The 27,591-nt window shown below is 37.7% G+C and overlaps 1 protein-coding gene across 6 annotated transcripts in view; it reads right to left on the bottom strand.

Annotated features, from left to right (window-relative positions):
- Positions 1 to 819: 819 nt before the first annotated feature.
- The window catches only part of CDK8 (cyclin dependent kinase 8), a 69,417-nt gene continuing 42,645 nt past the window's right edge, over positions 820 to 27,591 (bottom strand). For 3 of the 6 annotated variants that reach the window (XM_038129732.1, XM_038129750.1, XM_038129758.1), the window contains 9 exons: positions 18,742 to 18,799; positions 15,882 to 16,013; positions 13,920 to 14,063; positions 11,857 to 11,926; positions 10,762 to 10,834; positions 8,398 to 8,495; positions 6,958 to 7,036; positions 6,680 to 6,838; positions 820 to 2,098 (listed from right to left, as the gene is read on the bottom strand). In XM_038129732.1, the coding sequence (XP_037985660.1) occupies positions 1,973 to 2,098; positions 6,680 to 6,838; positions 6,958 to 7,036; positions 8,398 to 8,495; positions 10,762 to 10,834; positions 11,857 to 11,926; positions 13,920 to 14,063; positions 15,882 to 16,013; positions 18,742 to 18,799 (939 nt within the window). In that variant the 3' untranslated portion in view covers positions 820 to 1,972. Of the gene's footprint in view, positions 2,099 to 6,679; positions 6,839 to 6,957; positions 7,037 to 8,397; positions 8,496 to 10,761; positions 10,835 to 11,856; positions 11,927 to 13,919; positions 14,064 to 15,881; positions 16,014 to 18,741; positions 18,800 to 23,661; positions 23,808 to 27,591 lie in introns of all 6 variants that reach the window. The other 3 variants (XM_038129769.1, XM_038129742.1, XM_038129779.1) reach the window with 3 other exon arrangements.

The raw sequence follows: 27,591 nt of genomic DNA, 5'->3' as shown, positions 1-27,591 counted from the left end.
ACTTGGGAACAGTGTGGACAATACTAAAGGGGCAAGCTTAAAGCCTATATATAAATTAAGGATAAAAACTGAAAATGCTTTCACTTGAAAAGTGAACCAATAAGTTTAAGGCACTCCCACCTATACATTCATTTGTTCCAGAAACCAACGAAAGACACCTTTTATGACAAAATTAAGAGGGCATCATACAGTATTATCAAAGCAGTATAAATTCTGCACTCAGATTTTCTTCTTTAGTTTTAAGCCTCCTGAATACTTGAAACTGTAGTCCATCCAGTCAGGTAGTTTAATCTTCACTTCAAACATGGTTTGCCTTTCAGGCAGGCTAATGATTTGGTGTTTGTTTTGCCCCCCATTGGCACCTCAGTGCATCTGAATCACACCAGTTATCTTCACACTACATGAAGCGCCTGCAGAAAAATATCCTGCATGTATTGCATATATTTATGTCAAAATCATGGTGTGGTATTACCTACCAAAACAAGAATGAGCTACAGAAACCTCAGAAGAACATCCAGACAGGAATGCTTCTGGATTTTGTAGATGAAAAGGAACTGTCTGATCTAGGAAATGTCACTAGCAATAAACCCACTTGTAGAGTATCTCCAGCTGATCAGCTACATGAACAGAACAAGAGTAATGCCTTTTTTTTTCTCCTGTTTAAAAGAAAAATTATCCTTCTCACCAGTTAATAGAAGCCTGCCTTGCAAGATAAATTCCTGCTGAATGCTGTTTCTCAGGACACAACCCTGATGGAGATGTATGGATAGGGGAGCAGGAGGTTTTCAATGATAAAAAGGAATACAGGCAAAGGTCATATGCAGATTTATGAAAAATAAATTTATTACATAACACCTTGTTTTAACAATGTTTGATTTTTTTTACTCAGAATACTTGTGTCATTCATGTAAAATAGTTTGATACAGTACATTGTATGTAAGTTTTTCCTCATAAATTCTAAGGCTCTCCTAACATCTTGTTCCTCTGCAGTAGGAATGGCACCCCTAAACAACGTGCGAACATTTAAAAAAAATAATAACTGAACAAAATTTAAAATCCACTACACCAAGCTGGTTCTCAAAAATCATGACAAAATATCTGAATGGATGCCGCACCTTTTTAGGAAATATCTTTCATGCTTTTTTAATCCCAAAGCATGCTCACAAATCATTAACAACAACAGGAAAAAAATAAAACACTGTCTATGACAATCATTTTAGTTTGTTTGCTGAACCAAACATGTTTATATCAATGACAACATACTTATTTTACTATCAAATAGCAGCTTTAATACCAGTCAAGTCATAGATTCCAAAACAAAAACAAAAACTTATGTTGGAAATAAATCTTTGGGACGCTTGTAATTGCTGGGAAAAAATGCAAACGCTTCCATGTTCTTAAAAAAAAATCTCATCGTAGCAATCATGTTGGTCATAAAACATCGATCTAGCTGGAAAATGAACCAACCCACAAAAGTCACTAAAAATAAATGTCTATCAAAACTGTCTGAGAGTTACGGTTAGTTTGCTTTTTTGCCATGGTAACATATACTGTATGCTTCAAGTACCAGTTCAAAGATGTCGTGTACTATTGGTCAGATGAAGTTGTTACATCAAGAGAATTCACCACATACGACAACAAAAATGCTTGCCCCTAGCACATTTCACAGCTTCACCTGCTACAGACTGTCACTGACAAAAATGCATCGGTCAGTCTGAACCATGTCAAGTAAACTACAGAAGTAGCATATCCACAACACAAACCGTGCTAGCACTTTCTTTTCAAGTCTAACCCCAAAACCAGGTACAAGGTGGGAGCCCCCCGAGCCCCGTGGCGGGGGGGTCGTGGCGGTCGGACAGGTGGGAGGTGTGGTTGTACAGTACATTCTCTGGCCCAAGCCGGGCTCCTGGCACGCAGCTGCGCGCCGGTCCTGCAGCGTCGGCGACAGCGCATCGACGGCACCGGGGGCAGCTCAGTACCGGTGGGTCTGGTGCGAGTACTGCGGCGGCTGCTGGGAGGTAGCTGAGTATCCCATGCTGCTCTGTGGCTGCGATGTGCTTGGTCCGGGGTTGGGGTACGCAGCATGGGGGTTGGAACGCTGCAGGGGGCGAAAGCACAGACACACAGCCCTTCGTAACACGGACATGGAGAGACAGTTTCACCTACTGACTCCTTTCTTCAAGAGGCACCCAGCACACACAATCTCAAAGCAGCTGCGCTTCCAGGCTTTGTTTCATTTACTCTGATTACAGCAGGTAACAGACATCAGGAATACCAGATTAGGAAGTGACAGCTGCCAGCCTTCTGCTATCCACCCTAATGGGAATCCCCACCCATCACAGTCAAACCTGCAGTCAACCCTCCAGATGGCTGCTGCGCACCTGCACATGACACTGGGCTACCACCACTCATGGCAGTGGTCTTCTCCACTTCCTCCCTTCTCCTAGCAGGAAGGTAGGCGGGGGTGAAGGTCCAGGTGAGGCATCTTACTGCTGATGAGCCACTCTGCCTTATTCTGGAGATTTTCACACAGAAACTTGCTACCCTTCTGTGTGACCTAGCAGTACAGGCTGAGAGCACTGTTACTAAGGTGTCGTGTATCAGCAGCCTTAAAATGCTTGAAGGAAAGTTTGAGAGTTTGAAGACAACAGCAACATGTTCCTCAGTGATATTTCCTCAGATATTTCAGGCAAAAATGTCTTTAGATTGTGGCTTAGGAGGTTCAGGTGGGACACTGGAGGAGGGACCTCTAAGGAGCCCCTACAGCACTGGATAAACCTGCCCATAGAGTATGTGAGGGCTCTCTGTCTATGAAGGCTTTTAAGACTCAGCTTAACAAAGCCACGCTAACTTGAGTGAGTCAGTACTACCAACAGTCCTGCTCCAAGTGGGAGATTTGGCTAGATTGTTTCCAGAGGTCCCTTTCAACCATCACTCCCACAATTATTTGAGTGGAGCATTCATCACTGCAAGAAGCTCTCAGCAAACCAGGAACTGCCTACTTCAATTTTAACCTAAAAGTTATTATTTACTGATCACGTGTTATAAAGGAAAGAAGGACTGCCTGTGAGAATTTCAGTAAGTATCTGATCACTTAGTAGCATTTAACATTTCATTAAATTAATACAATTTTAGTACATTACTGTGCTGGTTTACATTCAGATTAAGGTTTACATGCCCTCACAAACTTTGCAGCATTTAGAAACTGTGTAGCTTCTGAATTCTTGATATCACAGGACATATGTTTTTTAGGAAAAGCTGCTTCTAGAAGAGGTCTAGAAACTTCTATAAAATAACTATTCCATGACTAGGGCATTGCTACTGAGACCTGAATAGGAAAAAACTGTGGTGAACCAACACCCTGAGAAAGTAAAATATTAAGTCACAACATAAAGCAAAGCCCCCAGTTTTTTCACGTACAGCATTTAGAACAGAAACTATACCCAGGAAGCTGAGATGATGGCAGAAATAAAAAAGGCATACTCTACTTGTTAACACACACTCACAGGACTGAGCTAACACCTCTAGCGAAAAGGGGGAGAAATGGCTGGACCAGCACTTAATGTCAGTGGGAACAAACCAGCACTGGTGATCCACACCGTTAGCACAGTGACTGAACTTTGTTGATATTTGCCTTCAGCCTTGAGAGGAGGACTAAATCACTCATCAACAGAAGGGTCACAGCTCTGGGTCACCCTTCTCCATGTTACAAATACAGCATGAATTTCAAAGAGCAAAAGTCTTGAACGTTGGTTTTGCCCATGTGTGGCTCCTGTGTGTAGGAAACCACCAAAAGGTCAACCATTTAAAACTGACCACTCATTTCATTTGTAAAAGACTCCCTGCATCCTGACTTCTAAAACAGATCTTATTTTAAGACAGAGGCAATGAAAAATCAGATTTCTTCATGACACCCAGAGCAACAAATGGCTTTTGTTTAAGAAGAAAAGTAAATATCCAATCCTTTCTAAATACCATTAAGCACCCAGAGGGTTATCCTAAGCAAAAGCTCAGAGCAGTGGAATTGCTCCAGCCTGCCTATCACATTGCCTTTGGGAGTGTCACATTGCAGATTTAAACAAGGAGGAAAGTCTGTGTGCCATGTGTCTACTATTTTTATGCATGGCAGAAAAGGATATGAGGTCAATGTGCCCTGCAGAGAGTAATTTGACTTCTGAGTGAATGCAGAAACTGTCTTAGTGTGCCTTGCCCAGGAGATGGCAATCCTTCTTCACAAGCTTTATATGGGGAATTTGATCAAATCAAATGAAGAACAAAAGAAGAGGTGTTTGATTAAAACAGAGGGCTGTATTATAATGTTTCTTTTCCCTCTCCTCAAGCTGCTGGATCAGAAGCAAAAAATGTGAGGAATTTTTTTCAGGGAGACCTGAAACCATCAGTTGGAAACTCTTAACTGCTTTTGTTCTAGTGCTGGCAAGTTCAGGTCCCCCTCTCTTTAATTATCATGTTTTCCAGACACCTTAATCAGAACAAATCTACTGACTGCCTCTTTGCAAGGCTAGGGGAAAAAGGATATATTTTTTTGAAAACCAGGTATTTTCCCTCCTAGAGAGACAGCAGGAAGATTGGTCAGGAGTAGTTACCAGCAAGAGCTCCTGAGACAGAAAAGCAGCAGTTATCATTATCTTAAGGGAAAAATATTCTGAAATGGTATTTGTCAACAAGGGCTGCCCCCAGCTGTAATCCCAGGATGGAGATCTGCGAGTACAAAAATTCTGATGAGCACAAACTGAAAACAAACCAACGCCAACTCCGGCCGAGCAATTTGATTCCTCTGACTTGTCAGCCAGCAAACCTCAGCTCTGGCTCACAGAACTAGGAGCTGAAGTTTGTTCAAAATGCCACAACGCAGCAGCAAAATCAGGTGAAGGGCATGTAAATAGGGCATGTAAATGGGGCGCCCTGACACAGTACACACAACCTCTGAATCAACCTCCTCAGATGCGACTCCACCCGAGGGCAAGATTAAGAAAGTTACAGCTGCATTTACTTTCTGCTCTGTGTGTGTGTTTTTAAGAAGTGGAAGAAATAGCCAATTAAAAGGCCAAAACAGCAATTGACTGCAGCTTGCCAGATTGAAGGGGATGAAACTCCTGTAAGAGTGCCTGTGATGGATAATCCTACTAAAAGAAAGACGACATTTATACTTAGAGGCACCCCACCCTGCAGAACTATAGTTAAGGCTCACCACTGTCTCAAACAGCTCTAAAAATGTATATTGTTCAAGGAGAATGACTTGCAAACTGATGTGTTATTGATGCCCTGGGATAAACTGAACAAAGGCACTTGGGGACTATATGAAGCGTCTCACAATAAAGCTCCTGAAAATGATCTTATTTTACATTTTGTAGTACTTTCAAGTTTCAGCCAATGCCGAGAGTACACAGACTTAGGTAAGGATGAAGGTAATGCCCCCTGGCAGCTTCTGAGGCTATCTGGTACTCTCAGGAGCAAACTCTGAAATGCAAGACTTCAAAGCCCACTGGTGGTTCATGGAGAAGCAGTATCAAACTGAAAGGCAAGTTGACAGCAGCAGCTTTACTGACTCTGTTTTTAACTCTCCCTACGCTTTGCTACAGACAGCTGTAAGCCCAGCTAAGTGGGTTTCCATTATCAGGGTCTCACATTTAGATATCAACCTTTAACTGAAAACATTGCCAGTAGTTTTCAATTTCCCCATCTTTTGATTTCATCCAAGACTGTCTGGCCATCTGTACTGTGCATTCCATGTGAACCAGTATGCAGTGGTTAGTTCCTGCAGGCTAACATTTTCAGCAGCATGCCTCCTCTTGAAATCCCCTATTCCCTAGGCTTGCAAAAATCTGCTGTTCTCTAACTGCTCCTGGGAATCATTTGAAGTCTCCCCTGCTCCTCTTTTGTAACTTCTAAGCTTGTATTAACTAAAGGTTCTGTCCCTAACTCTCTTCTCCCCCATCTCCAGTAGTAGCCTTACCCAAACTCAAAAACTCAGGTATCATTTGCTGGGATGACAAAGATATTCTTATACTCCAGGCTCTGATTTCTTAATGTCTGACCACAAACTCAAATGCAGGAAGGCCAGAACACATTTTTTCACATTTTCCTCAATGCTTTTTCCCAATGTGCCTCCTCCTCATCTTCCTCACTCATTGACTGCCACCACCTCATCTGTCTTCAGATCTACAATATTTGGCTTACTCAACCTGGAATCTCCCTTGATCTTCAAGAGATATTATGACAGCATGGTGCTAAGTCTTTATTTGTCATCCAAAATACTGTTTCCACATGCACTAACCCAACTAAAACACTTGCTCAGATTCTTATTTCACAGCTTTTTTACTGCAACATCCTCTGCCTCCTACCACTGCAGGTTTGTTCAAGCAAGAAACAGCATTTTTAGGTGATAACAGGCTCCTGGTCCATAACCATTAACATTCCCTAACATGAAGGTGATAATTAGTAACTCGAATAATGTCTGATCCTAATTTCCTTACGGCTAACCTAAAGAACATCAGGATATCAACAAATCATCAACCAAATGAATCTGGAAAAAAAAATCAAAATATGCTAAAAAGTAGCAGTTAATACAGTGACATTTACAAAATTACTTTTTTAGTTTGAAGAAACACTGCTCTAAACATGAAAAGCAAACAGACAATATGTGAATAAAACAAAATACCTGATAGTCTGAGGTCATAATAAGTCCACCTGAGGTAGTGGTAGGAGGAACAACTCTCACTTTTTTCAGTGGGGGTCCCTGTGTGTGACTGTTGTCTTGGTTCCCTGGATGACCAGTTCCATTAGTATGGTTATTGCCCTGCTGCTGCTGCTGGTTCTTCTCAATTGTTTAAACACAAAGAAAAATTTCAACTCAAAAGCAGTACATGAAATAACATAAAATCAGGAAATAGTGTAAAAGCCAGTGAAACATGATGATACTGTTCTTCCAGTACTTACTTTGTCTCCTTTATCATCTGGTTCTTCTTCTGTTAAAAATTCTCGTTTTGGGTAAGGTATTTGACAACCTGCAAAAACACTGTCCCCCAAAAAAGTCTATTTATCACTGTGTTAGAACAGAAGGGTTAGACCTGTAAGATTCACACTTTACCCATGACAGTTTCAAGCTGCCTAAGCCATCATTTAATACCTGTAACTAAGGGAGAAGTTTTCCCTGTCTATCATCATATTCTAAACTTTGCAAAAACATATTCCCATTTGATTTTAATGTTCATTTGACTCTTATACACTAACTTAAGCTCCCAGTAATTTTTTCTATTGGTTAGAAAGGTATATCACTTGTTAGGTATCTACAAGGGCACAAAGGGCTATCTCCCTACAGCTACTGTGCAATTCACAGTCTCAGGACTAACTGTAAATATTCCTGGAAACTTCACTGACTATTAAAAAATAACACCTGGAAAAAAAATTTTAAAAGTAACTAGAAATTTCACCTATCAACTCATACCTCACAGTCCACATGGATTTGCTACTTCTAGTGCAAGCTAATATCTACCTGTCCTTCATCAGTACAATGTATTTATAATAAAGTCTCTGTACATCTGTTAGCAATACTCATTGTGTATTCACATTAAAATGTCAACCTAAATTTGAGAAAAAAGCCAAACACTATCCTAAAAGCAGTTTCTGCAACAGCCAATCATTTGCATGACTTTAAATCACAGAGACAGTTGAGGAAATGCTATAAATAATCCAGCAGGCTTTAGTGAAATAATTTCATTTTTAATTAATTCCTTATAAGTATACATATTTTATAAATTCTTCCCTACGTGAGGGTAGAGAATAATAGACAGGATGTACTAATAGCTTTCCTAAAAGGGTGTAGAGTCATGCTCTCTGGCTAGCCTTTGGGAAGAAAGGCTTAATTTTTAATGAAATCATTCACTGTCCATAAATTTCCTCCCTTTTGTAAATCTGCTTGTGCAAACAAAAAAGAGGAGTGTCTACAGAAAATGGATTTAAGTTAAGGATGACAGCACAGAGACACAGACTTGACTTTCCCCACCCAGTGAATTTACAACAAAGGCTAAGACAAAAATGAAAACTAATTAGAGACTGTCATCTGACATTCTGCGGCAGAGAAGCGGACCTGTGGGCACTTAGCAGTTGTCTACCAAGATCTGTAGCATGCATAATCAACCTGTCAGTGAGTAACACGATTAGTGCTGCAACTAACAGGATCAAAGTTCCATAAAGCAAGAGATTAATAAAAATGCTACTTAATTAAAAAAACCACGAGTGGCATTTTAGTGGTTATAGCCTTCTTCGGCTGTTAGACAGTACTTAGCTCAATATTCACAAACATTCTTTGGGCAGAGAGAAAGCACAGTTCTAAAGCATCTCTGAATGTACTGATAGGTTAATAAACTGACCACTTACTCAGACGTGGGAAGAGGATCTTCCAAGAAGTAAGGATCCTGCATAGCCTGTTCTGAGGTAATTCTCTTTATTGGATCCATAGTGAGCAATTTCTGAAGCTGAAAGAAAAATAGGAAAAAAAAAGAGAAAAAACACCTTTATGTTACCAAAACCATTTATAGAAACTTCACTGTACTCCTGAAAGATAAGATGATAGAAATGTGTCTGAACTCAAAAGCCTAATCCTAAATGGCATAACCACATTCTTCTCTCCTGTTAAAATAGTAACTTAATTTCCTGTCAAGGGACACCCATATTCACTTGCAAAGCCCAGGACACTCAGTTCCAGCCACAAGTGTTCTATCAAAACCATTCAAAAAGTTTCCACAATGTACAAGCACCTTTAATCACAAACTAATTTGGGTTGGAAGGGCCCTTTCGAGGTCAGTTAGTCCAGTTCCCTGCCATGGGCAGGAACACCTTTAACCCGACCAGGTTGCTCAGAGCCCTGTCTAGCCTGACCTTGAACACTTCCAATGATGGGGCATCCGGAACTCTGCACAACACATTCCAGCGCCTCATCACTCTCTGAATAAACAACTTCTTCCAATATCCAATCTAAATCTACCTTCTTTCACTAGAAAGCCATTATCTCTTGTTCTATCAAAAGAATGCACTTCTCCAGCTTTCTTGGAGACCCCCCCCTTCCAAGTACTGAAAGGTGCTATAAGGTCTCCTGGGAGCCTTCTCTTCCCCAGGCTGAACAAGCCCTGCTCTCTCAGCCTGCCTTCAGAGGAAAGGTGCTCCAGACCTCTGATCACCTTTATGGCCCTCCCCTGGACACAGCACCCCAGATGAGGCCTTGTGAACTAGGAACACCAGACCATAACTACTGTATTTAGCTCGAGTGTTGAATTGCAGTGATGCATTCTTAAACTATGTGGTTTTTATTCAAAAAGTCTGGTGTACATGCATATACTTCTCTCCATTCACCCTAGCAGCTGTGTGGAATACAGCTATGCTGGACAAGCAACACGAGATAACCATCAGATACCACACAGAAAAATAGTGAGTTTTCATGTTTCACCAATACAACAGCATCCTAGGCAAAACTGCACCATGACATATTGTCAAAGACTTTAAAACAAATGCTTCACTTTTAACCCGCAATGGGTATTTTTGAACAAGAAAATACATATGTAAATAAAATTAATTTACATTTCCTACTCGTTCTTTTTATAGGATTCATACATTCAGCTTTTTAAAAAGATCTAGTGTCATGATCTAAGTCTGAACTGGTCATCTCCTTTCACTAGGAGAAATTCATAACTGCATGTGAGAATTCATAACTGCAATACAAATCTCCATACTTCAAAAGCTGAGGGTGAGAAAGTACATCTCCCTCCTCAGCCTTCAGTTTTGACAGCATGGTTAAGAACTTGATAACTATGAATTACCACCATCAAACCAGTTTTGTTTTTCACATCATCCACAAGAACTCACAGCTCTCTGAGTCTACATGAAGTTTTTATAGAATAGCATGTTGAACAAGCCAACTCTTACTCTCTCAAAAAGCATTGCCAAGAGCCAGAAAATGAAAAGGCAAAACATGACAAAGAACTGCCAACACACTGAAAAACATGAATAAAAAGCACTGCAAAATACTAGCATCATTTGTGGTGATTGGATTCTAGAGCTGTCCATCACATGCTGACAAGTCTTGGTCATGGATCAGCTATACAAAATGAAAACAAAATGATTGTGCAAACATTATCCACCCACGCGATCAAAAGTTTGATTCTGCTCCCTTTTACAGATGCCATACAGAAGTGAACCTTCTACATATTATTACAAATATTTTCTATTTTAAAAACTGCTTGATGTAAAGATCACTTGACTAAATGACACAATAAAAATACAGTAAACTTGATACATCATCAATTAATGGGACAATCACTACAGTTTATAAGGACCAAAGTTACCACATGGATGGTAAAAAAAAAATCAGACATATAGGAATTTTTAAAAGTAAAAGTAAGATATTGAAAGTATGCAAAGCAGCAAAATGACGAAGGATTGCAGAAACACTGCAAATATAACTACGGGCTAACACAACTATTACATGACTTAAAACACAAAAACTTCAAAATTACTTGATACTGAACCTAATCCAGTGAATGACACTCAAGAATCATTTTATCAATGTGAGAAGATATTTCATCAATGTGAGAATATAAAGTGATTTTGCAATTTTCAGATTGCAGAGTATCAGTTATTCCTTCCTAACTTTATAAAGTTAGTTACAGAGGACTCAACACTAGCTCAAATCTTACTTGAAACAACTGCAACATATACGAGGGATTTTTTATATATGCAGGAACTTACCAAGTGGAATGCCTTACTATCTGGTTTAACTTTATGTTTTTCCATATATTTGATAAGGCTGCAGTTGGTATACCTAGAAAAGGAAACAGAAGTGATATTTCTAATATGCAAAACATTGAGACTGCCAAGTTTTCCTGGTAGCCACAAAACATTAATAAGAACAGTTTAGTCTCCCTGCAAATCCAATAAGCAGGGAAAACCCACAACTATCAACACCAGAGATTGATTAAAAATGAGAACTGTAGAAAGGCATGTTTCCCTCACATCCTTATAAAAGCATATCATACCCGCACAAAAAGCACATTTTTAACCCAGAGTGTGCAGACAGCAAACTATCAACTGGATTTAAACTGCCTGGTAGCAATTTCACTACTACACTGTTTGATTCTGTGTATTTCTCATGACAGTGAAGATATAGAATAAGTTCATCTGAATGCTCTCCTGCAACCTACAGATTGCTACAAGAACATTCACTTATTTACTTTTTTTTTAAGAGAAGCTCAAAAAAAAAAAAGTTTCTAAATGGTTGCAATAACATGGCAGATGTAAGAAAAGTATGTAACTATACAGCCCCAAATGCCTCAGCACAGAAAACAGGCAACAGGGTGGCATTTTAACTGCTGGTATTAGCCTGTGGCAATGTGACAGCAAAGCTGAAGGGTATTTTCATCTTTAGTCATTGTAAGCTGACAATTATACCCACTGTTTGCTGGCAATGGTATAAGGTTACCAGACCCCTTTTAGGCAGCTATTGCAGAAAACCACTGCCAGTACCACAGATGTGGGAACAGCTGGTCTTTGACACACTGTGCTTTGCAAAGTTCAGAGCTGCATGGGGTCTTACTGGCATCACCTGTTTCACAGCTGCCACCTTACCCTTTACAGCCTCTGGCTACTCTTCTGATCCACACCACCTCAACAGGCCAAGTTCATCATTATGAAATAACTTTATTTTTCATTTTTCACAATCTAAATCATAACAATTTCACAGTCCTTGATTGGCATCTACATAGAAAACAACTCAAACTGCAAGAAATTTAGAGTAGGAAAGAGATATAAAATATGCTTTATTAAGAAAGCTCAGCCTAGACTTACGTGTTTCTCCGGAAATCTTTCATTAAGGTTGAATGTTCCGGCATCTTTTTTATGTCTTCCCAATCTTTATCTGCAAAGCAGTATTGATTATTTTTTCCCTTTCTCTCTGAACAAAACAAAGCATTTCCAAGTATCTCCACAGCCTTGATATTTGTTTTTTTAAATTCCACCTCTCTAACCTTGCAGTAACTTATGCTTTTGTACTCCCTAGCTCCTACTCCTTCATCATCTCTTCACAATAAATCATACCAACACCTAAGAGGTTCCAGCTGTGTGCTGATTAACTTAAGAACTTGAAAAAAAGATGCCAGCTACAGTGGCCACAAAACAATGCCGAAGAAAAACACATCCAGCCTTGTGCTTGAACCCTTCAGGACTGTTAAGACACAGCTGTGATCTCAGGACAGGAGTACACAGGACTCCAGCAAACCCTGTCTCCTCCTAAGGGATTCTCTGTTCTGACAGCACTTTAGTTACAGGAAACTGCCCAGACGTACTTCAGCAAAGTAAGATATACTGTTATTAAACAAAAAGTTAAGAAAAAGTGAGGTTTGCACACTGAAAATGAAGAATAATTCACCTCAATATAGACCAAGGCCAAAATGGATTTTAAAATTAAACAAAAAACTCACTACCAGCACAACCTCAAATGTCTTAAGCTCCAATTCTTGAAAAGGTTCTGTGGGCAACTAATTTGGTTCAATTCAAATCTTCACTAATTTTGATCACTACTGCAGAACATTGAGTTTAAAAACATTAAATAAATACATAAATAAGAGATAATTATTTAATCATTACTTAGTTAAACAAAATATTCTCCTCTTTCCTATCCCATAGACATGAGAAACTGTTTCAGATATGGCAAGTGTCAATTAAAATACAAAAAAATTGCTGCAATTGAATGAAAAGCATTTCTTGATAAAAACCAAAGAACTCCAAAGGTCAAATGCAGACCATTAGAAAGGATTCATTAATCCAATCAGAAAACCAAAATGAGAGTATTATCTACCTATATAAGCTATACAGAACCAATGTAAAACCCAAATGAACTAAGAAAAGCATAACAGGGTAAAATTCTAGTTCAAAAGCAGAAGGGGACAGTATTGCTTGAAGAAGCAAAACTAAGGAGACAATATGCAAAGGCAACATTTCTGTGCATCTCATACAGCACTACAGAAGCAATGAAGCACATACACAGAAAAAAAGGCAAAAAAAAAAAAAAAAAGAGCATGTTTAATAACAAAATTCTAGAACCACCACAAACATATAGACCACAACAATCATGTGAAAGGAAGAGGCAAGTTCAGGAAAAAAAACCAAAAAAAACCCCCAAACATAATTAATAGTGGAGCAGGGAACACAGGCAGTAAGGAAAAAGATAAAAAGTAAAAATAAGGCCCCTGTTACTCTGACTCCTGCAATCATGTGAACACTAGAAGACAAAGTATTAACTGAAGAAGCAAGGCAGCCTGCATAAAAACAAAGTATGACCAACACTGAGGGGAAAATGCAATAAGTGATATCCCCACTGTAATTTGTTTTGGTTCATACAACCAATTCTTTCTTCCTGTTTGGAATAAAGAATTTTTTTCTGTACCACCAGCTTTCCACCAGATGGAAAAAAAAAATTCAATACCCTCCATTACTTCCAAATGCTATGTTTAATTTGACATGAGCTAAACAAATGCATATTATTCACTAAATATATATTTAGTGAATATATAATATATTTTTGCTTGGTTTCATAAATCATCAGTCACCTTGCAAATCAATAAGCAGTACTGAAGCAATATAGAAATACTCCTTCTCATTTTTAATCACCCAGCATTAAATACAATCTTTTAAAATAATAAAGCATTGGTGCATGTATACACAAAGATAAGGTTATCATTAATAAAAGGGAAAATATCTAATTTGACCATTGGATTCTAGATTTATAACTCATGAAATAAAGATTGTGTTTGAACAGCTTTGTTGCTTTGATCAGCTGCCACCTTCATATGCAAAGAAAGCAATATGGATATCTTTCTTTGAACAGCGGTGATAAAAAATACAGTATGTACCTGCAGGAAATCCCATTACATTGAATATTCTGTCCAGCTGGTCATGGTGATAAGGATTACTAGTTTTGATATCTTCTTGTCGACAATGGAATATTGGCTCTGATGTTAGCAGCTCTGCAAATATACACCCTATGGCCCAAATATCTTCAAAAAAGGAGAACAGAAATAAAAACAACAACAAATGAATCTTTCCAAAACCATCTGGATGAGGCAGAATGTTAGTGTTTAGCTTATCAGAGATAAGGTCGAGTTTCTATTGTAGAAGTGCAATACTTCCTCAACTTTTTCTTTTAGCTTTGAATGGAGGTACCCAATTCAGAAACTACACAGGATCTGAGAGAATAGCATATGAGTTTTTGTGGGGTTTTTGAAGTGTAGTTACCATTTAACACTGTACAAAATTATTCTGATTAAGAATAAAAGTGAAGGAAACCATTGGGGTAATGGTCAACACACAAAACACAAAGAAAGAAAAGCCAACCAGCAACTTGCCCTTTCAGTACCACATTATCCTAAGAAATGTACAGTCGCTGATCAGCCAAGTTTAAATAGTAAACGACCCCAAAAATACAAGCTGAAAAGTAGCGGTGTTGGTATCAACCAAATAACACCTTGAAAGAGAGTAACACACAAATTGTTACAAGCCCACACACCTCACAACTTTTCCAAAACATTCATTAAAAAAACCCAAAATCTCACAACCTCTTTTCACTGTTGCTTTCCTATCTAATAATCAGATCTCCTGAATCTTCCCCATTGTTTTCTCAACTCTTTTCTAGTATATACAAACACAATTTTTAACTCAAAGTGGTGCTACACTGAGCCTTGAATGAACAAGGTCATAAACAAGGACAAAAGCAAATAATGCTAACAGCATAACTGAATTACTCAGTGTTTTTACACAGTAATTTTTTATCTACACTGAAAAAACTATGTACTAAAGGCTACGACCGCCCATGCAGTTTCACACGCTGCAATCAGGAGAAACAGCAATAAAGTGAGGGAACATGCAAATACAACAAATTAAGCAGTTTAAAGGAACATATAAAAATGTATCTGATCTAGTATTAACAGGAAAGTAAACAAGAATACATTTAAGGCATAAACATTAGAATTGCTGACAGAAACACAGATATGATCTTTAAAAAACCAAAACAAAACAAGAAACAAAGATTGAGTTCTGAGGAAGACTTTCAGGTTACAGAAACAACACAGTATGCTGACATAAAACCTCCATATCTGTGCAAAGTCGAGTAGCTGCTAGGGAAGTTATTTGCTCCCAGAATTGGTTGCCAACCTTTAACACATCTTTTAAACCAAGCAGCAAGAGAAAACCTTCCCAGTGCTTTTCCCTACAGTCTCTCTCCCTTCCATAGCAAAGCTGATCAATGCAGTAAAAGTGAATCTAATCCTCCTCCAGTTTGCTGCTGGGCTGTTCCCCTGTTATACAGCCCACAAAAGCTCTGGCCATCTGTCATATGTCTTTGAAAAAGACACAGAGAGGCTAAAATGCAGCTAAATTTTACATTTTAGCTTCAGTGAAGCCACTATAGTCTCCATTCTGTACATTCTTTATTTCATATCTTTATTACACTAGGTAATAACCTCTGCAATAAATTTAATGCACTGTGCCTCACAGTCATCCTAATATGAATTCTTCTAGCAGTTCAAAGATGCTTCCATATTTTTATAGCCTCTAACAGCATTTAGGAAAGTCCTGTGTGAAAGCCACAAACTTAGATTGCATTGCAGGGCATTTGGAGCTAAAACCCAGGGATATATTTCATTTCTATATATAGCCTGAGATCCCAGTAAACTAATCAATTTGTCAAAAATTAATGTTGCTTCAAGAAACATACCTTTAACTCAGCTACCGTCCTTTGAACAATTTATCAAAGCTTTAATATTTGGGTACAGTTTACATAAAGAACAAAACAGTACATTTTTGTCCAATTTACTTACCAATAGCTTTGGTATAATGCCTTGCTCCAAGAAGCAACTCTGGAGCTCGATACCAGAAGGTTACAACTACTGGATCCAAGTCTGCTAAAGGCTTCAGAGGTGAATTAAATAATCGGGCAAAGCCCATGTCAGCTGCAAAATTCAAAGAGAGGTGCTTTAAAATTTGAGGGAAATTAACAATCTTTTATTTTTTGAACAAACTGAGTTTACTTGTTAGCACTACCATCACTCCTAAATAAAATGCAAAGGCAGACTGTAGCAGATTATGAACTCTCTGAGCAGATTTTCTTTCTGTAGAAGTTACTGGATGGCAACACCTATAAAGTATATAATTATAAATCATTACTAACATGAGTCATTTATAACAATGAATTAACCATTGTTCTGAAGAAGTGCATCAACTCCTCAGGACACTGGTAAATCCTGACTCATTTTACCTGATGTTCTCTGGTAAAATACTCCCATTATTACAGGATGTTTTTTCACAAAGCAGCAATTTTTAAAGCAAGCAAAATGTAGATTCTGCAAAGGTTAGAATGATTTATAATACATACATGCACATGAAAAAATTTCCCTCTTCATGAAGTTAGCTGTGGCAAGACTTCCTTCACATAAAAACAGCGACTAAGCCTACAGCATCTGCCTCCCTACTGATTTTCTATCAAGATGCATTTCCAGTATCAATACTGGAAATGTGCTGAATACCATTCAGCTATAATTTTAAAAATTTGGTTGTGGGCACTATATAATTAAAAACTGCTTTCTAGAATTTGTAGTGTCCAGCTGCCTAAAAAGTTGTCTGAACAACTAAATGTAAGTCATACGGGAAAAAATGGGCAGAGACTAAAATATGCAGCTTGTCCCATGAAATTGCTTTCCTGACCCACCACGAATCCCAAGACAGAGTGACCCTCTCATGTAGGGATATTCATATGCTGAGAAAGACTTGAATGAAATGAGATGAGTAGCTACCCTGAGGGAAAAGGACCTACATGCTCAATGAGGGAATACTGTAGTGTAAATATGGGTCTCTACTTTGACTACACAAGCCTTAATTATTTTTTCATATGCATTCCTATTTATGATTGCTTTAATGCATTTAAAAAGAGAAACATTTTACAGTTTTCTACATTAAAATATCAATTACTCAAAACTGGTCGAGTCACTAATAACTATGAATAATAAGGAAAATTGTTGGCAGAAAGTGAATTTATGACCCAAAGTGACACAAAAAGCCGATAAAAATTATTTTAAGTTAAATACCAGTTATGTATTTTTTAGAAAAATTAGTTACACTGGAAAAGTGGAAGCCCTTGGTATGTGTGTAACTTCTGCATTCTTTTACTGCTGTGGCAATCTTAAGAAAATAAGAAAAAAAAAAAAATCTACATTTTGATAACACACTTCAAAATACAAGGTTCCCCTCCCTCTTTCCCTGCTGGGAATGGATGGCTCAGAGGACTGGTGGCCCAATACAGAATCTTTCACCTGTCCATTAACAGAGTCTGACTTAATTTAGTTGTTTACTAAGTTATTCTCAAAACTATAAATTAAGAAATAAATGGGTGGTCTATGTGCAATTACTAGCAAGTAGTTGTGTACAGTAAATATTACCACCACTGTCAAAAGTGAGTCCAGAGGATGATCTACGTGCTCTGCTTTGGAAGAAACCCTCCAGGAAGAGTAAGGTAATATGAAGAAATTTTCCCTTCTGTTGTCCGTGCTGTACCTGTTTTCTATGCAGACCTCAATCCCTACTGCCAACTTTAAAAGCACAGAAAGGCATTAAAAACTTTCAGAGTAGGATCTGCAGAAGCATTCAACCCTGGCCCACTGCTCCCTGGATTCCAAAGGACAAGGGAAGGCCTAGAGCAGCACTGAATGCTCCCAGAAAATCCTACCCTGAATCATTCTACTAGTGACTAACAATGTAGTTCAGATCAACAAAACAGTAAGAGAACAGAGCAACAATGCAGAAGAGTAATCTCACAAAAGAAAGCCAGAGGGAAGTGAAAAAGATGTCCTAGCTTTAAAAAACCCTTCCAAATGGGGCTGCATTACCATAACAAATGTAAGCAGGCTGTGCATTAGTAGCACTGCCATGATAATGCACAGCCTGGTACAATTTATTATTGTTAGACTACTGTTAATTTTTATTTATGTATTTAGTTTAAAACAATTAAACTTCTACAAATCATCCTCTCACTGCAAATAGTAACTCCCACCAGAAAATGTTACAATAGTGTGGAAGCCTTGGGTCCTTTCTAACCTGGTACACTCCAGGCTAGGCATTTAGCACTAGCTATTAGCTCTTACGAAACATTTTGAATGGATTTCTGTGGTTTCTGCACTTTTAAGATCCCTCGTGTTCATCTCCAAGGGACCTGCCCTACTCCTTCAAAAATATTTTGTAGGCTGAATGTCATCTTTGATTCCATTATAAAATTTAAGGTTTGTAGCAATGAGTAGTTCCCTATTTAGATTTTTATAAGCAGCAGCAAGATGTCATGGCATTAGAGGTAAATGGAGGAAATTTTAAAATCCCATTTCTTTCTCCTCCTTTCCTCCTAGCTAGCTGTCATCTTTAATCCCCCATCAAAATCCCCCACCCCACACAAACACCCACTTAAACAAAATATAATGACATTTTCCACTTTTTATTGATGAGGCTACAGCATTTCATCGTCAGAACTGGTACATGGGGCTAATATGATGAAGCTAGTCACTCAGAAAACAGCACTCAGGCAATGTGCCCAGGCACATACTGGTATTACAGTGACTACTTTAGGTGGTACAACTGCACCTTCAGAACATTCTAACTTAAATGCTACACTGGGACTTATCAAAGATATAAACATACCAATTTTTACTCTTCCTCGCTCAGGACCTTCACCCATAACTAAAATATTAGCAGGTTTCTGTGGAAAAAAAAATAAATATACAATACATATACCACGATAAACCTAAACATTAGTCTCTGAAAAGTTCATTAAGCTTTGTTTTGCCAGTTTTAAACCAACTTTGTTTTGATAAAAATGACAAGTTTCTCTGTCACAGTAACACTGTACAAGGACCCAGACACAGGCTCTCCCTGACTGCATCTTCCTGGCGTTTCTTCTCGGCAGTGCTGTGCTCCAGCAGCACATTCCCTACCGACACCCTGGTGTCTGTTCTCAACACGCACGAGCTGGCAGCCACCGAGCCACTGGGATTTCTACCCAAATTGCCCTAGATCCTCTCAGTGGGAGGCAGTCCCACTGCTGCCCACCACCCCAGCCACAGGGATAGGAAGCCAGCTCTACAGAAAGCTTTGCCCAGGGTTATCAGGCACATTTGCAGACACATTGCACATAAAAATACACAAGTGAGATACAGATGAAACATATCACCTGATGGTGGAGATAATACCATATCGCTTGATATTGGAGACTTACTCATCTAAATTCTTCCTATTTACAAGTGTTTACCAATTCACACAGCTGCAAAACTGCAAAGCACTGCCTTTATGTTATTCTTCTGTCTTTCCTTCGTTTCTTTTACTATGGAGGCAAGTTAAAGAACTGAGCTAGAGTTTGGCTGGTTAGAAACATGATAACTCACTTCATAATCCTCTATTTTCTGCTGTTCTGTTTCTCATAATCCATTCTCAGCATCTGTAGTCCCAGGATTCCTCAATTCCTAACACAGTTTATATAATGAAACCTACAGTGCTTACTTGGAGAGAAAAAAGTAAAGAAACTCACAACTAAAGCTGATAATGTATGCCAGACTTGTTTTCAAATGGAGTGATTTAGACACCCATTCGTTCTGTAAATCCTGGACAAAACAGGGATTCCTATTCAGTTGTGACCTGTAAGATTCTAATAAGGCTGAATTACAGCTCTTGCTCTGCTTGTCCAGTTTAAATTGACCGGAAGGTAAGAGTACCTGAGCAAAACAGCTTAGACCACCTAAAAGTAACGTAATAAACCCTAGTACCTTTGTGTGATTTTCTAGATACACTCTAGGATATTCTCAAGCCTTCCTGAATCTAATAGCCTCTAATGTAAACACACATGCAAAGAAGCAGAAGACCACAATATGATATCAACCTAGAAGTAATTGCTATTATGTAAAAAAAAGTAGAAAAAATTAGTTCTCGAGTAAAAATTTTCCTTGAGAAATTAAATTATTTGTTGTTTATGAAAGGCTGCAAAATGGATTTCTGAAACTCTACAATCCTTGGACAAAAAAAATGTAAAAACAATCTGAGGCATTTGATTTCTGAGAACAGGTTAAGGATAGAAGACCTTATCAAAAATGTGGTCAAAGAAGGTGAGATATACTTCATTGTCTTTACAACAGATCCAGCTTGTGCTGTATTAGCTCTGTGATTTCCAGAAGAAATTGTTCCCCACACCACCACCACCCCTTTTGCTTTTTTTTCAATAAAAGCATACACTCCAGATAAGTACTGCTTCAACATTAAAAAATGCAGAATGTGGGCACACAGCTCTCAAAGCATTCCATTTAGACTGCTTCTACAAAAGTCCTAGAAATAAACAAACAGTATACATCTTTAAATTCATAGTTAGTGCTAATTTTATGGCAATTCAATCTGCTAGGTATGACAACACATCATTTCACCGAAGAAATCTTTCTATTCCTACACTGTGACTCAAAGAATAAATCCACATCTTTCACAAAACCTGCTTCAATATATATGGGGTGTTAAGCTACATGTCTAATTATCATGTTTCCATTAGAGTTAACAATACATTACACAGGCACTAGAATTTTTCAGATACGTAATACATGGACATAATACATAAAGTACCATTTTCCCTCCTTTAAGTTCACAGGTTGATAATACTCTACAAAAATGCTTTTAACATTCTCATTATACTTTCACCTTAAAATATTTTACTGTTTGGATTTTGGTAAGGATAAGAAGTCCTATTCACACAAAGACTGTATTATACCATATGACTAATCAGCACAGCACTGGGTAACAATTCCTGCACCAAAGATCTCCTACCCTAAGGTCAAGGCAGGTAGAGATGAGAAAGCACAGTAAGACAGTACTAGTCAGCAAAGTAAGTATCAACAGCTTGATTCACACTCAAATTTCAGAAGTTACAGAACATACTTAACAATAGAGACAATTCAGAAATCTGTGTAGGAGTATTCTAAAGCCGCAAAATAAAAAAGAACCCTCAGTTTGTCTGCAATATTCAGTTCACCTTTTTCTAAAGTCACAAGTCCTTCACTGAAACAGCTCTGTTTGGAACACAAGATTTTTCCTACAGACAAAAATATTTATGCAGTCACATCACTGTAAAAATAATCACAGATTGAAAAAAAAAAGCAAATTAGAGGTCTTATTCTGGAGGCTGCCATTTCTAAAATCATTGTATGCATAGGCTGGAAAAACATTTCTAGTTCAAAAAATTTTCCAAACAAGACCATTCAACTTAAATTCAATAGGGGGATATCTACTAGAAATCAGTATAGGGATAATATTGATATACCTAAATACTATGTATTTTGAATAATCTCTGAAAAACACTGAAGTCCACTAACAGACGTGAATACGTGTCTCAGGAATTATCGTTACGTGTCTTTCAACTGAGTCCTCTATCTGGAGGAAAAAAAACCTGAACAACTCCCCATATTTGTCTTTTTGAGCAACTCATTGCACATTAGAAATTTATTTGCAAAGAAAAATAAGCAGTCATTAGAAACAGAAGGGAGAAATTTGGATAAGCATTAGTTTAATTGGTCAATTTTCAGTTTAATTCTAATTATCCAGAGAAAATTGAAGTTGAAACTGCTTATTCAAATCACTTGGGTTGAGCTAGTGAAGCAAAATCCTGTAGCAATTCTTATACTGTACTCTGAAAATATTCTACTTTAAAGAAGCTATATTTTTTATAACTACAAATTACCAACTAAAGTCCCTAATTTTTGTACTAATAAAGGCATAATTACTTTTGCCATTCAGTAAAATAATTTGTGCATGCCAGACAAATGCAAATGAGAAACCTGTTATGATCCTAAACCAAATGTGAAGAACCATGCAGTGATGCACAGCTGAGTATTTCAGAGACCAACAGAAGTATCTGGCAATCCCACAGAACTAAATTCAAGAAAAATCACCCTTTTCCTCCCAAATCCACCACAGTAGCAGGGGGAGAATTCATTCTCATGAAAGAATGACCTTGCGACCATGGCACAGCACTAAATCTCATCTTGTCCTATATTTGGCTTGGTAGGACTCCTTCTTATGATTCCTGGACAAATCCTCATTTTGTATATTTAATCACTATTACTGCTGAAAAGAGAACAAAGATCTCCACTGATATATCTTTAGGTACTTCTAATTTAACAATTATTTGCGAAGTGCAAAAAGAAATTCTAAAAAGCAAGCTAATTCTAACCAAGGGAGGTAAAAACCCGAAGAGGTTCATAGATCTGTGAAGAACTTGAGACAGCCACCTTTACCCATCTGCCTGATCTCACACAATACTGCTCACGTTCACTCTGATCCTGAAGTCTCTGGTGATGAGGGCTGCACAATTCCTATGCAATCTTCTCTCTTTCACTTTTCTCCATTGCAGTGTTTTTACAGACAAGGTTAGTCCCCTTGCCACTTCTCTTCTTCATTAGCAGAAGGCACAGACAACCACTCCTTCACTGCACGAACTTCCTACTTTCCTGGGAGAAACATCTCTCTTCAGTCCTATTACCTAGATTAAAAAAACCCTAAAGCTCTCTCCGTGTTTCCTACAAGGCTATTTTTTTTCCTGGATCTATGCTCATTTTTGCTTATTTCCTCTAGCTGTTCTGCTGTGGGCCACCCATTTCCTTGAACTCCAGTGTTCCAAACTACATACTGCTCCTACTGAGGCTTCACTAATGCTAAATGCAGCGGAGAGATTGTTTTACATCTTTGCACAGTATCTTCCACTCTGTATGATCCCAGTATGGTATCCTGCCTCACTGCATAAGGCTATTGATGCATGTTAAGGTTACCAGCCGTGCATTTTCTTCCTATCTTTTTGGCAGGACTACCACTTTGAATGAGCATTGCAGTCACATACTGCTTCTTAACATATACTGAAAATGTTTGTGTTCCAGAGGGGAAACTAGACTTCAGAACTTATGTGAACTGCTAACTGCTGTCTTGAAGGCAAAAACACAAACAAAATTAAAATTATACTATGTCATGATGAGATGTAACAAAAAAACAAAAAACCATCATTCCTGATGCTCAGGGGAAGCTATTGATAGGAGCAGAAGACGATTATTTATTCCAAATTTGTATACAGGGTATCTGGAAATCTTAGGACATGGTCTCATGCTCCTGGAAAAGCATATTGGTGTTAGGCCCTCCTTTCATTAAGCCTTACATACCAAAGCAGAGAGGAAAGAACTGGGCATTTTTAGACAGCTTAGCCATTGCCAATTTTTGGTACTTAGTATTTTAAGCATCAAACAAGGTATGCGGGAACTATTATTCCACATCGGTTTTGCTACTAGTCTGTTTCTGAAATCACCAGTTTTCGAAGACTGATTTTAAACATAGGTATCAGTGAGTAACCTAAACTCCTCTGAATTACCTATTATGGTATTATAATGTCAATGCTACCTCCTCCCCATCCACATTATTAACTGTTTGCAACATTTCTATGTATAATAATGAACAGACTCATACTCTTTACACATCCTTTTTATGCACCTTTTAATAAGGTTTTAGTATAATCCTAACCAATTTTCATTTGGATAATCCAATACTTACGAGTTGGGCTCCTAAAACATTACTCTCTAGAGGATTCACAATGATGGGGTGAGTCACACCAGTGATATTTGTTAACTCCTGGTATTTGTGCATCCTTACTGGCTGTGGGACCAGTTTACAGAACTGGCCGTGCCATCCATTTCCACCTGTGATGAGCCATGATAATTTATAAGAACATAATACTGGTTTTCAATTTAAAAAAAAGAGCAGGTTAACTTTAAAAGAACAATACTAGACAAAGGGCTTTTATGCCTAAATTATTTTGCTTTTGCAATTATGACATCAACAATGATTCTACGATGATTTATAGTGAATGACTTCTTTATATTTTAGACTTCAAAGTACCATACTAAACAATACAGGAATTATAATCTATATTAAACAATATAGATTTAAAAAACACAACCCCACAATCACACAAAACCATAACTGAACTTCTTCAGCTGTATGTGAGCAAGTGCCTGTGAAGCATGAAACACAAGTAAGTTAAAAATGTCTTGCTGAGAAGAAGAAAATCAAAAAGGTTTTGAAAGACAACTGCAAGGGCTTAGCAAGTTGAAGCCTGCTCAGAGGAGCATTTTTGTGGCACTGTGGTAGAAATTGTAATATACTGATGTGGTTTATCACTTCCCAGTTAGGTCCTCTGACAAAAAAAGCTGTGCAGCAAAACCTACTAGCCTTCAGCTTGGCTTGCAAAATTCACACCCCATCTCAAGGTCTATGACTCACAAAAGAGTCAATGTTTATGCTTCTTCTGGCACATCTCCAACAACCTTGCTGATCTTCAAGCAGTCATAAACTACATCAAAATATTTCCTTATTATCAAGGTGGTATGATCTCTTACTGCATTCTTAGGGACTGGAACTGTCTTTTTGGATCAGTTTACAGTTAGAGAAAATAATTTTCATTCCAAAATAATTCCACTTTCTTTCCACTTTAACAAAACTGACTACTTCAACACTAAATAGTACTCTAGCACAATAGCAGTGACAATATAACCTTATTCAAATGACAGTATCAGCACTTTACTGAAGTTAGTTGCTTTCCTTGAATTCAAAGATGTTCCTAGAATTCAAAGATTTTCTTTTGCAACTGATTGAGGCTTGAAAATATAATACAATCAAAAGACCACCACAAACACTGGTGAAAACAATGGCTCCACAACATGTATTAAATCTAAACATTAGATATTCTTTTTGATTACAGAACACATAAACTGTAAAAAGCACTTAATTTCAAAATTAAGAAAGACTGTTTTAATGTAATACTTCCTGTTCATTATCTTCTTATAAAGAACATCCCAGACTTCTTTAAAATACATAAATTGAGCATCTAAATAAAACTCTCTTTAAAACTAAGAGCCATTAAAATTACCAGTAACAGCCAAACAAAAACAAACCCATAAATTATCAAAGCACACATGTCCAAAAATTTTAAAAGTACAGGAAGTATTTGGATAGGATAGAAAATAGAGGGATGCTGTATCTATGCCAAGGGGGCCTTCTGCTAGTTACCATCAACCATATTTTATCTCTGTTTCAGCCTGATGAAAGCTGTTAGTCTCACTACTATGTTTTTAGGCTCTGAACACACTCCAAATTTTTTTTTTCACTGCTGTCACTCAATTACTGCCAACTTGGGGCACTGTAACTTATTAAAAGCTTGCACACTGCCTAATACACAGACTTTTCTCACTTTCACTGGAACTGAATTCAAGCTGAATAAAAAAATTAATTACTCTTTCCAGGCCAACTCTTCCACTCCCTAGAAATGTCAGCACAAGTGGCAGAGCATGACTTTCTGTACTAAGCCTCAAAGCAAGGAAAGGTGGATATCACAGGCAAAAATATTATTATAGCAGGAAAATCTACCATGTCAAATATTATTAACACATCATTCAAAAGTGTAATAATAAACTTAACACATTAAAATGAACAGTCCTGAAGAAATGTATTTCCTGTGAGTTTTGCTACAGCAGCGATTACTCTGTCCATAGGTTAGAATGACTCTGGATGCTGTGGACACATCAGAGCAGGATCAAATGCAAGAAGAGAGCATGCTCTGAAACGAGTTCTTAGGTACTATGTTATTCTATATATAATTCCTCTCTACTTTAAATTTAAAGTTCTGCCTCACAAGTAAGGACTTGAAATGTGTAATAAAAACCCAGTACTATTTTTGCTCAGTAATTTTGTTGGAGCAGTTTCCATGAGGTGACAGGCATTCAGTAGTAATCTCACAAATCCCGAAACTTTCACACAAAGGCAGAAAACTGTCTTACTTACTCTTTGGTTTACATGCATCTGTGTTAACCCTCGCCATTTTCTTTAAAAGCCCTACTTCGTTGTTGTTTTTAATTTAAATAATACTTTCACTACGTTCATATCACCCTACTTGTATGGACTATAAACAACTCCTCCCTGTTCTGGATTAAGAAAAAATACTAAAGGTGAAAAGCCTATGTAATTTACTGCTATGCACTTGCCAGTGGTTGCATGGGCTTTGCTTGTGTTAGAGCACTTTCGTGCACAGAACAAATACAATATTTCAAACTACATCCCAAGTATCCCTTTTGTGTCACTCATAGTCACAGTAAGACAGATGAAGCTGGGAGTTCATAAAAAGTAAGCTTTTACATGGGGTAAGTGTGTCCTATTCAAACATTTTTTTAAACTCCTTGGATTAGAGTTACTCAAAGGACTGTTTTTTATAATCTTTTCCTCTATATCATGAATGTAGATAATTCATACCGAACATAGCATTTTCTTTGTACAGCAGACTGCAGTGAAAACACTTATTATGGCTATTTCCTATATTTTGAACAATCCATATTCCTACCTTTCACAGCATTTCATGGTGTAAAAACTTTTTCACAACCTTAACAAGGTACTTAGCAGTAAAAAATACAACAAAACTAAAATTCAAACTGCATTTAGGTGTCTCTAAAATCATACCATAGGGTTTTTACTAAATCCTACCTAAAGGGTTTTTATTTATTTAAGTAAGTTTAAATAAAACTTACTTTAAAGGTACATTTGTGATCAAAAAGCTTCTGGTCCTCCATACTTCTCTTAGGTCAGAACCACAAGTAATGCAGGCATTTTTTCCAGCTGGCTAGTACAGCTCATCACCTTTATGGCATGAATTAGATCTGAAGTTTCTAGCACACCTTTCCTCAGCAGAACTCTTACCTCTATTTGTATTTACATATATAGATAGGAGAGTTTCTGCAGCCAGTTTAGTGTAACTACTGAGATGACTGAGTTTGCCTTCAAACAGTGAAGGATTACTTATGCTACTCTTTCCAGCACCACAGTGAGGTATCTGGCCATCTTGGAAAGCCAGCACATGAAAAAACAGGCTAGTAATGAAAGAACAAATTTACAGCAACAGAAAAGAAAGAAATCTGATATAGTCTGCCCAGTAGCTGACCTATTTTCATCCCTCAATGTGTCATATACATGCAGATAGATATAAGTAATCATCTACAAATTACACTCCTCTATATATTAGTTAAATGACACCATTCGACTTCATTTATCAATTTTAAAAAGTCAAAATATTTCTGAGCTTTAAAGAAGCAAAATAAGTATTTCAGCATTTGTCCCTGGTTCAACTATCAATACACTTCTCCCAGAACACATGCCCTCCTCTGTATGACATTTGCTTTTCATGACATTTGAAAGAAATGGTCTGTTTTGATACTGCATCTTTTTACCAAATGTACCTGAAATTTGCTAACAAAGGTCACTTGAGGAAACTAAGAACCAGCATGCCCAGGTAAGCTGTGTCTCTTTAAGCAAACACCCAGTATCAACAGACCAACATAATGTTCTTTTTATTGTAAAACATACAACACAACTTGCATTTTCTAAACTATTTTTTCCTAGAGACTGTAGAAGCCATGCTATCATTTTGCTTATCTACAA

This window comes from Motacilla alba, chromosome 1, assembly GCF_015832195.1.
Source record: "Motacilla alba alba isolate MOTALB_02 chromosome 1, Motacilla_alba_V1.0_pri, whole genome shotgun sequence".
Lineage (NCBI taxonomy): Eukaryota > Metazoa > Chordata > Aves > Passeriformes > Motacillidae > Motacilla > Motacilla alba.
The sequence above is the reverse complement of the archived record's forward strand: the minus strand, read 5'-3'. Positions and strand labels throughout refer to the sequence as shown.